Source organism: Papaver somniferum, chromosome 7, assembly GCF_003573695.1.
Source record: "Papaver somniferum cultivar HN1 chromosome 7, ASM357369v1, whole genome shotgun sequence".
Lineage (NCBI taxonomy): Eukaryota > Viridiplantae > Streptophyta > Magnoliopsida > Ranunculales > Papaveraceae > Papaver > Papaver somniferum.
In genome coordinates this window covers 136224450-136237898 of record NC_039364.1, presented here as the reverse complement: position 1 = coordinate 136237898, position 13449 = coordinate 136224450, and the positions used below count along the sequence as shown (strand labels likewise).

General features: G+C 36.2%; 1 protein-coding gene across 1 annotated transcript; it reads left to right on the top strand.

Moving 5' to 3' along the window:
* The first annotated feature begins 2797 nt into the window (after nucleotides 1-2797).
* On the top strand, nucleotides 2798-5844 carry LOC113298522 (transcription factor GTE6-like). The gene is made up of 8 exons (XM_026547290.1): nucleotides 2798-3157; nucleotides 3319-3534; nucleotides 3633-3710; nucleotides 3972-4196; nucleotides 4302-4400; nucleotides 4771-4829; nucleotides 5262-5412; nucleotides 5520-5844. Exons 1-8 carry the CDS (start codon nucleotides 2999-3001, stop codon nucleotides 5703-5705), a joined length of 1173 nt encoding a protein of 390 aa, XP_026403075.1. The 5' UTR covers nucleotides 2798-2998; the 3' UTR covers nucleotides 5706-5844.
* The last annotated feature ends 7605 nt before the right edge of the window (nucleotides 5845-13449 follow it).

The window sequence follows — 13449 nt, the reverse complement described above, 5'->3', positions numbered from 1 at the left end:
CGTTAGATGGTATTAGCTTGTTACACACAGATGAAATATACTTATGTTAATATATGGGTAACTGTAGCTAAACGTGTATATTGGTTGGCTCAATAAAAGTTAACCGAAGTTAGCCATATGAACACTTTTGTCTTAGATGTATTCATCTAACACTTCTAGATCAAATATCATGATCAATCAATCATGATAGATGATCAAATAAATCTAATTGTGCTTCAAATAGAATTGTTCAATTGTTCACTATCTCATAGAAATATTCATGAACAAACTGAAACAAAATCAGTTTGATTCGTAATCGTACAAAGTACTTATACAAAAATCAATTCATGTACATTAATTCACGGGTTGCAAAGTTAATTTGCATTCCTTAAATCGTAAATGTTTTAGTTCATGAGTATGAGAATCATACATTAACGATTTTAGAACTTAACCACTGCGTTCGCAAATTGGGTATGTGAACAACAACTCTGGATCTTGGCCTAGTCAAGCCGTTCGCAAACCTTGTTTGCGAACAACCGTTCCGGACCCTAACTCAGGTAAACTCGTTCGCATACTAGGTACGCAAACAAGAGTTCCGGTCCTTCTCAGGTAAATCCGTTCGTATTCTAGGTACGCAAACAAGAGCTCAGGACCTGAATCATCACAATACAATTCGCATACTGGGTATGCATACCGTTTTGTATCCAGACATGGGTAATCGTTCTAAACTCTCATTTCAATCATTGGAACATCCTTAGAAGACGACAACGGTAATCTCACACATACCATTAGCTTCAAGTAATTTCCAAGTGACTTCCCGAGCTAACATCAAATGACTGTCTCACACAAATCATATAAGATGATCAAGGTAATTTTCACATGATCATCTTTTGACTTAATATTTAGTTTCCAACAAATAAATTGTTTCCAACTAAATTCATCAAGAATACGATAAACATAGCTAAAGCAAAAAGCTTCCAACACGTATTTCGAGAAATAGATAAGCGAGATAAACTCAACTCGAAATATCAAATGTATATAATGTAAAAGTCTATATAGTTATACGACTTAGTCTCATTAGAAGATAGAATAGAATAGACTTCTGAGTGATAGAGACGTTTTAGTCTCCGTATACCTTTTGTTGATGAAGTTCCTCCAAGATCCTCAGTAGACCTTCTTCTTTAATTGGTGAACATCATGAAGTCTGAAGCTCAGCTACACATTATATCCTAATCTGAGACATAGCTATAAGTAGACTAAAAATGAAGTATATAGTTTTGATCAACTAAACTTGACAAACAAGCTTGAGATAGGAACACTTGCGAGTTCGACCGAGCAGTTCTCTAAGACTTAGTGTTTTGAAAGACTAAGTTGTTTCTGCTACTCCATAGGGTCCAAAAGATAGTAAAAAAAAACAATGGGATTCATCAGGCAACTTAGAACTAGGATCAATTAACCAGAACACCAACTAGTCAACAAAAGTCTTATATGGGAAACAATTCTGGGAAATCAATTCTGGAAAACAATCTTATAGCTATAAAATTCAGTTAATTCTGATCTAAGTTGGAGTGGATTGTTTAAGTGTTTCATCATTGTAAAGTTGACATCAACTTAATTAATGAAAAAGTCTATGTATTTGCACCACTCTTATGTTTATGTCAAACAACATTAGATTTTATTAATTAAACGTTACATTAGCCTCACATTAGCTTTCATTAAACATAACATTAGACTTAATTACTACTATATCATAGAAAGTAAGGAATAAAACATCCTCATTCATGGAGCGGCTGGAGGAGCGACTTATGGTGCGGCTAGAGGAGCATCTAGAGTGCAGAAGGGGTTGAACTTGTGAAGAGCTGTAAGGATGTTAGTACAAGCTAAGTACTGAAAAGGTATCCTGTTAACTTGCTGCCACATCGCTCCAGCTCTTTGGATTAATTCATCTTCAGTTTCACCGTTAATCCTATTTTGGTTAACTTGCGTTACCATAACAAGAAATTGGTGGATGACATGAGGAATTATTTGAAAACGATGACCCACTTCATTAACGTCACGACCCCTCAGGTTCCCCGTTTCTGCAGTGAACATTGCAAAAACTTGTTGCTAGAAAGTCGCTTGCGTAAAATTCGTAACACCGTGGATGCCATAATTTGTTTGAGTAACATAAGTTGTGCAAATTGCTAAATCTTCTTCTAAAGAAAACCTAGAACCACAAACTGGGTAAGCCATTTTTTGAGATTAAATGATGAAGATTGAAGTGAAATTATGAAGAATTTGTAAGTGTAGAAGGTGTGATTTTAGTGTTGAAATCAACTCAATTTATAGGGGGAATTCATAGCTGTTGGATGTTCCTAACCGTTGTCGGGACAGCAGGAACCGACCGGCTCAGTAAAGAACGATACTCGGCTCAGTATGCCCCGATTGTCTTAGATAAAACCGGTGGTCTCCTTTGGAGAGAAAAAGAAAACAGATCTTTCCGATCAGAATAAGTCGATCGACTCAATCTAAAACGCGATGTAAAAAACATTTTATTTGAAGGTTTGCTCATCTGTTTTAGCGATTTGCTAGTCCCACTGTAGGTATATAATCACCAAACCAAGTTGTTTGATGTGCCCATGAGAGTTGCTCTTATATACACAATTATTCATCTGCTTATTCAGTTCAGTGACGGTGTTTGTTTTTACATGAGTATTTAAACTTTAAAGTCCTGTGCTGACCTTATATTCTGGTCAACAACATTCACTCAATTTTCACAACGTCGGTCGTTACCCGTATAACGGCAACTATATATCACTTGGAGTAAAAGCATTTTATGTTGTCACCTCTTCATGATTCCAACTCTCGTCAGTCTCACACACTTCAGAGAAAAAGAGTCATTTAAAGGGAAAAAATTCTGAAATCCAGCCCCAATATTTCATAAAATCAGTCCCCAAAATTTTCTAACTGGAAATGAAGCGTTAAGGAAATAGATTAATTAGGTTTTTTTCTTTTTTTTTTTGTTCTCTGGGAGTGAAAGATGGAACATTTAGATGTATCAATTCTTAATACAGCACCGGACATCAGAGATTGTTTAGGGATGAGTGATGCTGTAGGCGACGTGAATACTGTTCAACAGTCTGCCCCAACTTTCAATTTCAAAGATCATGTTGATGGAATAGTTTCTCAAGTTGATGAGGTATTTTTTTTTTCTTCTCTCCCAAACAATTTTCTGTGTTTTAGGGTTTAATAATTGGTAGATAAATGTTGTGCATTTTATTGATAAAAACTAATTTTGGCTTTGGGTTTGCAAGAGGTTTACGAATTTAAGGTCAATTTAGGTAAATTTTTCTTGTGCAGATTGAGGAAAAATTGAATGGGGTGACACAATTTTACTCGTCTTTAACTAAAAAGCAACCAAACAGTGGTAAAGGGGGTTCGGCTGGAAAGGAAAGAGAAAGGGAAAAACAATTTCTTAGTTTTAAAAGACAGCAACAAGAAGCGGCTAAGAGGGAATCCTCTAGTGCCAAGAGAATGCAAGAGCTTATGCGACAGTTTTCCACTATTTTAAGACAGGCAATTGCTATTCTACAACTTTGATTTTTGTGCTATAGGAAATTTGTTATTGTTGTACTCTTACGAAGTAGTTTTCTAACGTATTTGCCAATTGTCAGTTAGCTCAGCATAAGTGGGCATGGCCTTTTATGCAGCCTGTAGATGTTAAGGGGCTCGAGTTACATGATTATTATGAGGTAAATTTCCTAGTTACTAGTTTCTTGCATCCTTTTTATAACTCTCAGATGTTCGCTGCTTCATGATCGTTAGTCGTAAGCTCGAAATTTATGCTTTCGAGCAGAAGCAAAATACTAATTGAATTCTTGTGTACTTGTCTTGTATCATGTTTACTTTGTCGTGATTTTTTGCTTACTTTCTTCTGATTTGATGTGGTAACCTCCTTATTTGGATTTAGCTATTGGATATGTCAACTAACTGCTGCCGGTGATGTCTATTAGGTGATTGACAAACCAATGGATTTCAGTACAATAAGGAATAATATGGAGTTAAAAGATGGTACTGGGTATAAGAATGTTAGAGAAATATGTGCTGATGTGAGGTTGGTATTTAAGAATGCAATGATATACAACGAGGAGAAAAGTGATGTTCATGTTATGGCCAAAACCTTGTTAGCGAAATTTGAAGAGAAATGGTTGCAGCTTCTACCTAAAGTTGTTGAAGAGGTAGAGATTGTTATTGCAATATAAATTATGCCCCTAGCCCCCTACAGAAATTTAACTGTTCATTGCATCATGCGAAATCATCTATCAACTCTTTATTGTTTTTAGGAAACAAAAAGAAAAGAGGAGGAGGTAGAGGCCCATCGTGACATGCAACTTGTTCAAGAGGCTGCTAATGCAAAACTGGCTAGAGATATTAGTAATGAGGTATTCTCTATTTAAGAATTTCTTAATATATCTCCTGTCTCATTTGTGTAAACATTGTGGTTGTCATTAAGTAACAAGGTATTCTCTAGTTTAAAGTATTTCTTAATATTTAATACTCATGTCATTGAAAATGTCTCTCTAATTTGAGTTAACATTACAGTTGTCTGTCTGTTCGTTTTTTTGTTTTAAAACATTACAGTTGTCTTTGTTTACCACTTTTTGGTAAAGAGATCTTGTGCATCTTTCCCACCGCAAAGGAGACCATTCTCTTTAAAAAGGATTCTTAAGTTTTATGTGCATTTCAGTGCTACCTAAAGATTTACATGATTGAAGGATATACCTTGATAAAGTTGTCATGGATTTTTCGCAGTTGTATGAAGTTGATATGCATTTGGATGAACTAAGAGAAATGGTGGTACAGAAATGCAGGTGTGTTCCATGATCTGCATTGGTTATTGTATATGTGTCGTCGATCTAATTTCACTTGATTTCACATCTTCTATCGACTTTATATTGATACAAGTCAGAGACTCCATGAATAACAATATATATATATGTCTTTTCAACCATTCATAACTGCACTCAAGATAGTTAATGAATTTCCTTTTGGATTCTAGTTTGTCCTGTATTCTATTGGATGATGAAGAAAATTTCAATTGTTAGCAAGTCTGCAAAGAGCTCTATTGGATTCTAGTTAGAGAATGTCTTACAATGTACAATCAAATGCTAGCTATTGCTGCACCTTTGCTAACTCATTTGAAGTGTCTTATTTCACTTAGTGGGTGGTATTAAATGTTCTATATTGGGGTTGTTTTGGTCTGCTCTTCACTCTAATTTTTTTTTTTTCCTTTTCTTTTGAAGGAAAATGTCTGCGGAGGAGAAGAAAAAGCTCGGGACAGGACTTAGTCAATTGTCGCCTGAAGATTTGGACAAGGCACTGGATATTATTGCTCAAAAGAATCCAAATTTCGAAGCCACTGCTGCTGAAGTGGATATTGACATGGATGCCCAGGTGCTCACACATCAGACACATCCTTGCAACCTCATGGCAGTCCGCGAAAATCCTTTTGTCTTTTTATCTGTGGTTATAAACTCAGTACTTTTTTGTTCCTGATGCAGCCTGAATCTACCTTATGGAGGTTGAAGATACTTGTAAAGGAGGGACTTGAAGTTAAAGCCAAGAGTTCTGCGACGAAGGCTGCCAATGACAACTCAAAAAGAAGGAGAGATATTTGTGATGCCCTTGCTAAAACTGCTAAGAAAAGGAGTAAAAAAACGTCTTCCAATGTTGACCCATTGTCCTAAAGATACAGCATGTAGACACTATGTATATCAATTAACGAATTCGCCGTTATCTTTTATATATATATATCTTGTTTTTGTTGATTTTGTACGTGCGGATGTATGATTCAGGGAACTAATACATGGACCCAAAGTCGCCTTATAGACTTGGCCAGTTGGGCCATTGTCCAGAGCCTCAAATTGTTGGGGATTAAAACTTTTAATTTTCTTTGGTATGTTTGATTTTGAAACCTGTTTTCAGCCATACTTTTTTTTCCTTTCTTTTTAGGCATACTATATGATGATACCATCTAGGGTATGTTTATAAGGGGTGTCCTAGCAATGGGTAGATTGCTAAATTACTTAATCAGTTCAATTATTCTTTTGTTATTCTCCCTCTCAAACCGTTTGATTTTGTTACGTCGTCGATTAATCGTTCGCTCATAAAATTTTGATCATTGATTAAAGTCACAATTGTAAAATCATCAGTTAAATGAAGTGTCGCGCTAGAGATATCAAACTGTCGCGAATTCGTCGTCGATTAATCGTTCGCTCATAAAATTTTGATCATTGATTAAAGTCACAATTGTAAAATCATCAGTTTAATGAAGTGTTGCGCTAGAGATATCAAACTGTCGCGAAATCCCTAATTGATCCTACCTTCGTTTTTTTTTTTTTTTTTTTTTTGTATCAGAAGAACAATTCGGTTGATCCACAAATATCAATTTTGATCCAAACCTAGTTTATAGTTTAAAAAATCATTAAGTTTCGGCTAATTCGATTTTGCTATTTTTCAGCCGAACTTTTGACTTGAGTTGCTTAAAATTGCTAGTCATACATTCGTATAATCGACTCCCATTACAAAAAACATAATGTATGGAATACATATAGGTTCGGCTGATTCAAATTTGCTGACTTTCAGTCGAACTTAAGACTTCAGTTTCATAAAGTTGCTAATTTTAGGTTCGGCTTATAATGGATGTCCAAGTATTAGCCGAACATAGTACTGTTGTTCAAATATTTTGAATAAATAGCCGAACCTAGGTTGTTATTTAGGGAGATATTAGGTTCGTCTGATTCGACTCTGGTTGGTTTTCGGCCGAACTTTTGACTTGAATAGGTTCAGAGATTCATTGATGTTCGACTGGTTTTTGTATTGCTAAATTTTGAGCCGAGCATTATACTGTAAGTCGCCTCTTAAACTACAAAGAATAGAATTAAGGTTCGGCTAACTACTAGACGAGTTCGAATGAGTTGAACCATAGACAAAAATTCAAATACTTGGGTTAGGCTTTAAATTTATAAGCTGGATGGTTCCTCCCGCATAAAGTTCGGCCTTTTGTTTTCAGCCGAATCCAAAACAGATTTCCGAAAAAATCAAAAATTTTGATGAATTCAACCCAAAGAAAGGAGACTAAGCATCTTATACAACTATACATGCGTATTATTAGCATAAAGTTCCCCATCACCGATTTTGAATCACAAAATTCTCAGATTTCTCATAAATCTCTAAAACCTAGGTATTTCCCACTTCTTCTTCCTCTCAAAACCCCAAACTCTCTCACAAAAAACAGATTTTTTCCTACTAATTACTTAACTTTACTCAATCGTTAACAACATTGATTAATCATAATCATTAACAGTAATTAAATAAGGGTATACTTGACATTATCAAAAATGGATGGATAAGGAGTGATGGTCTTTTTTATCTAGTGAACCTATTTTGTCACCATTTGGTATGCCTCAAAAAAAATCATTATACCTCAAAACAAGTTTCTTGATTTTTGGGGACTATTTTTTGATCAGGCCGTCGGGTGTATCAATATATGGGTGTCCTGGTGGTAGCTGATGACTAAGTTACCTTTTTACTAAAAAGCTTATTCTAATTCAAAATAATATATGGGTTGGAGCTCAACTAGTATCCAGGTTTCATCGACTTCTTTTAAACTTTGATTTGTATTTTCTTTTTTGTATTTTTTTTAGAATTCAAAACAATTAAAAAAAATCAAACTAAATCTAGTTCGTTCCCCAATTAGAAACTAAGGAAACACAAATCAGATTCACTCATGTTATTTACAAATTTTAGACGTTTTAATGGTCCTAGAATCCATAAAAGTACTCAATCGTTTCAAGCTGTAGAAATTTAAAACAGTCAGCAAGAAATAGTTTCTACGGTAAAATTGAATAGTGACACATCCTATCCATAGTAATTGAAAAACTCGTAATTAATCATTTTCTAACCCTGAAAATTTAAAAATAACAAGAAACAATGGTTATGGTTATGTAGAATGGTAACATAAGCCGTAAAAATTAAAAAGCTCAGCTACGACATATAATTCATCATTTCCTAGTCGTAGATTTGAAGATGTAGGCTATGATTAAGAATTTATCTCTTCGACCTAGCCGATTCTGATGATCATTTACCTTAAAATCGAACTCTAATTTCTAACCATTAACTATAATCTTATATAACGACTAACATTAAATTAAGTCGACTAATTAAAATTATAACATGCAAAAAAAAAATTATAAGCAAAGGTCTTGAAAAAGCAAATAGTTTGCTTCAACTGTTAGGGATAACCAAGCAAGAAAACACGACCAGCAAAAGACAGACATGTCAAAAAGGCAAATATAACAATTGAAAATAAAAGATAAGAGACATCATAGGGAAATAACTAGATATATATTGCTGCTCCAGACTGCAACTGAACATGAGAAAAAAAAAGCATCAAATACTATAGAGGCTTCATCCACAACTGAAAGGGTTGCCAACACTACAAATCAGCTGTAGGAGAACAAACCAACACCACTTGGTAATTTTATCAAAATAGTTAAATGGCCGACCGACTTAAGGGTAACAATAACTTGCACAATTAAAAAAAAAACAAAAAAAAAAACAATAACTTGCACACCACAGAGAAAGCGACGCACATCACACTGGTCCCAAGCCCTCCGAGGAGTAAACTGGTTTAAAGAAAACATATCACGCTTCTTGCAAAAACATGATAATAATAGTAATATAAGTAATAGTATTGCTATAATTTTGAGAATTCTAGCTAAGAACACAATGATCAACAACATAATCATCCCCACGATGAAAGTACCACTAAGTCGCAAGTGTAATCGAGCAACAACATATACAGTAGCCCATAAGATCTTCAAACACATACTCTTGAAACATCCAGGCACTCCCTTTGTGGATATCAACATCATACCTCCTACATTTGTACCAAATGTACTTATTGCCCAAGCCCTCGTAGAAAAAATAAAATGGTTGAAAGGTATTATGTCGTCGTATATCCAGTAAAAGTGAAAACTGAAATCCAAAAAATCATCTTAAATGTTTAAAGTGATGGACTGGTTGAAGAGGAAAAATATAGTCATAAAATCTTCAAGAACCTGCCGAGAAGAGAAGAAATATCTTGTATGCATCCAATCAGACCAATTGTACCCATATCAGATATAAGTGCTGACAGACCAAGCCCCCGAAGGTGTAAACTGACTTAAAAATCTGCCACCAAAGTATATCTAACAAGAATGTAAATCGAATTACAGCATAAGATCCAAATGCTCCAAGAAAAGGAATGAATATAAGGATAAACTTTATAAAAACACCCAGTACAAAAAGGAGGCAAATAGACCACTGAAATTCCAAAGAAATCTATAAACAAACCTCAAACCTAGTCAAAACAATACTAATAACATGTCGAGATAAAACGTCAATGGTTCCTTCAAACCTTATCTTAGAAAACAAACTATCATTCTTACTAAAGTAAATACTAGGAAACACCCTCCAGAAGTAGTAACAACAAACAAACTCTTTTTCCAAAGTAACCACATAACTTACCATATCATGTTGCATGAGATCCATAGAATTTAAGTCGGTCCAAACATGAGAGAACATATCTGTCTAGAACCATCAATTCCTGTAACTACTAGCTTGTAGAATGCTTTATGAGTATCATAAAGGAAAAGTCCATATCTCTGAAACTGATCCAAACTGCCAAATTCTTCAACATTTTGTTCAATTCTCTTATTCTCTTTACAAGAAGGCACTACAGAGTTATATCTCCGACAGTTTAATAGCCAGGAAAAATTATCATTTAAAGCAGACGCTCCAAGAACATCCAGGATAGTGAATCCACATTGAAAATGCGGGGGTCTAACAACCTCACCCAATATTTCGATTAGCAATCTGTATGGAATAACTCCAATATATACTTTCTAAAAAATCAACTAGACAGTCAGACTCAATCTAGAGTAAAGTATATCAAAGAGTACAATATCTCGATCTCCCGATTTGATCTATACTCAAGCAAATAGAAATATGCAAGTCTTTATCAAATACTAGAGAGATAACTTGGATGGTACCAAAGACCAATATCCAAGTGTCAATCAATTTAAATCAACAACCAAAGGTCGGATATTCTAATTGATTGATCTTAACGCACAACCTGTGATATTTCAATTATATAACAAAATATAATGCGGAATAGAAATAACACAGACACCAAAAGTTTTGTTAACGAGGAAACCGCAAATGCAGAAAAACCTCGGTACCTAGTCACGATTGAACACCGCACTATATTAAGCCGCTACAGACACTAGCCTACTACAAACTAACTTCGGTATAGACTGTAATTGAACCCTAATCAATCTCACACTGATTCAAGGTACAGTTGCGCTCCTTACGTCTCTGATCCCAGCAGGATACCACGCACTTGATTCCCTTAGCTGATCTCACCCATAACTAAGAGTTGCTACGACCCAAAGTCGAAGACTTTAATAAACAAATCTGTATCACACAAAAAATTCTACGATAATAGATAAATCTGTCTCCCACAGATAAACCTATGAGTTTTGTTCCGTATTTTGATAGATCAAGGTGAACAGGAACTAATTGATAACCCGAACTTATATTCTCGAAGAACAACCTAGTATTATCAATCACCTCACAATAATCTAAATTGTATGGTAGTGAAACTAGATATTTCGGAATCACAAATGATGAGACGAAGATGTTTGTGATTTCTTTTTATCTTGCCCTATCGGAGATATAATCTCAAGTCAATTATTCAATTGAACTCGTATGATAGAAAATGGCAAGATCGGATCGCTCAACTACAAGAGAAGTAGTTTCGTCTGCCTTCACAATCCCAATGAAGTCTTTCAGTCGTTAACCTACAGGGTCTCGAGAAGAAACCTAAGGTTAAAGGAGAATCGACTCTAGCAAAACCAACTAGTATCACACAGGAGGTGTGGGGATTAGATTTTCCAGTTGCTAGATATCTCATTTATATAGTTTTCAAATCAGGGTTTGCAATCCAAGTTACCTTGTGTTGATGGTGGTTTTTAGTTCAAGGGCTAAAATCGTAAACCCTGTATTTAATGCGTTGTCATCCTGCAAAGGAACATAAGCCATTTAAAAGCAATGAATTCTTAAGCCTCTTCGCTCACATATGTATTGAGCAATTCAATATATATGTATATATGAAATTTACTCAGAATGGTGTGTGCAATAATCCCAAAATATTCTGTGAATTTTATCTTTCACCAGTATTATTCACTAATGCATGACTTGCCTTGTATTTTCCTATGTGTTGATGGTGGTTTTTAGTTCAGGGTTAAATTTGTAAAACCCTGCATTTAATGTGCCGTCACTCTACAAAGAAAAGGAGCCATGTAAAAGTGATGAGTGTTCAACCTCTTCACTGGCGCATTTATTGAGCAACTCAATATTTTCTCATTAAATTTACTCAAAATGGTGCATGTATCAACAATCCCAGATATTCTGTAAATTTTGGCACCTTGCATGTGTTATTCAATTAATATAAGTTTCTTTGAATTCTTTTTGTGCTATGTTCCCCGATTGAACCCTTAGTATTGATATGGCATGACAATTTGTGTTCACTCGCATCAGAGTAGCACGATTTTCCAAGTATCAAGGCTAAGGTCCTTGCATAAAGTATTCAATCGGAAAGCATATTTCTCTCTGGTAATGAACTTAAAGAACTCTGTGTCAACACATAAAATTCAATCAATTTTGTGATAATTCACAGTATTCAGATATTACCCTGACTAATTTGCAAAAATTAGGGTTTTGCGCGCAGTATATTGGACCTCGCCTGTCGAAATTAAGCCTAGGCGAACTAGGCAATTAAACCGCCATGGATTAGTAGGTGCAAAATCCTACCCATAATCAGAAAACAAGGAAAAAAAGGAACCGAGGAATAAGAGTAGCAACAAAAGAAGGTGTGGCCATGCCAAAGGCCAGCCGGCGCCACTTGCAAGTGGCCACACCCCATGCTGCTCGAACCGGCCCCTATTCCCTCCACATGCACATGAGTTGTGGCTGGGCCCATACTTGCCGTCCCTATTTCCCATCGACCAATCAGCTCGCTCTAAATCCGCCAAACGCACACTGGAAGTATGGCCACATCCATGCTTGGCCTCCCACCCACCCCCACCCCCTTTTTAATCGACCAATCAGGTTGCTCTAAACCTGCCACAGTATCAAAAGAGGAAAAGTTGCGCCAGATAGTCGCTTTCCGAAGTTGTGCCAATACGCTAATTGGCATGCCAAACATGCCAAACGCGCATGCCAAACGTGTCATTCCACTCCGGAATATTAGTAGCATGCTGAACATGCCATACCTCGCCAAAACACTAATAGGCATGTTAAATATGCCAAACGTGCCGCTTTGCCACAGAAGCATGCCGAACGTGGCAACATACCATAAATAATGCACTTACGTGCCAACCCATCTTCTGTTTGTGGCCAATGCTATAACAGACTTCAATGTGGTTATCCTAACCAGAAACACGACATTGTATGGTCGAAACCCTAATTTCCAGTCGTGGCACAAATTATGCACTTCGTGCCCCACAACATGCCACGAGCCGTGCGGGTCCCAGGAACCCCTAATAAAGATGCCATATCATAGCCACCCGTGGAAATCCTTGCTCCTGTGGTCGTTTCCATATGATGGCCTGGCTATGGTTCCTTTGGCGTGGCTATGGCACCATTTGCACAAAACGTCGATGCGCCACGGCCACATGTCGTATGCACTAATTAGGGTTTTGGCACGCCAAACCCTAATTTAGGTAAAATTGCTACGCCAACCAAGCCAAGTAACGTTTTCCAGAGCATTGGGATTGATGTGGCAAAAGGGTCAATGTTTCCGGAGCCATATTTGGGTCTGACAACAATATGATTGTGCTACTTACATTCATAATTCATATTTCGACAAATCAATTAATCAAAAAGCCATTATTCCATTCTAAAACCAATTCAAAATTCTTATAAAACAGTCATCCATCAATCCAAAAAACCAGAAAATCAAACCATAAAAAGAGGCGTCTCTTGCCTTTCCAAAACCTAAGAGAAGGAAGTTAAAAAAAACATTCAAAGGAAATTACGCAACAATGCCTCGTTCTTCTTGAGGAAAGCATCCTTTATGCTTTGAAGAGCTGCCTGTTTCAGCTTCAACTCCTGAGACAACCTTTCGACTTCCGCCTCTTGTTGATTAATCAAATCCGCGGAAGGACCTTCAACCGCTTCAGCCTGCAGCTTTTGGATCTTGGAAAATCATTCACAGAACCAGGAGACGTTAAATTCAAAGTCTACACACACATCTAGGTGAAACTTCCAGCTCGAAATTACATCTCCCGAGATAGTGTGGCCGGTCACGTTGCACATGTCATGAATCGAGGATAAGGCTTCTTCTACACGCTTAACCAACGCAAATCGTCTGGTGATCTTATTAGT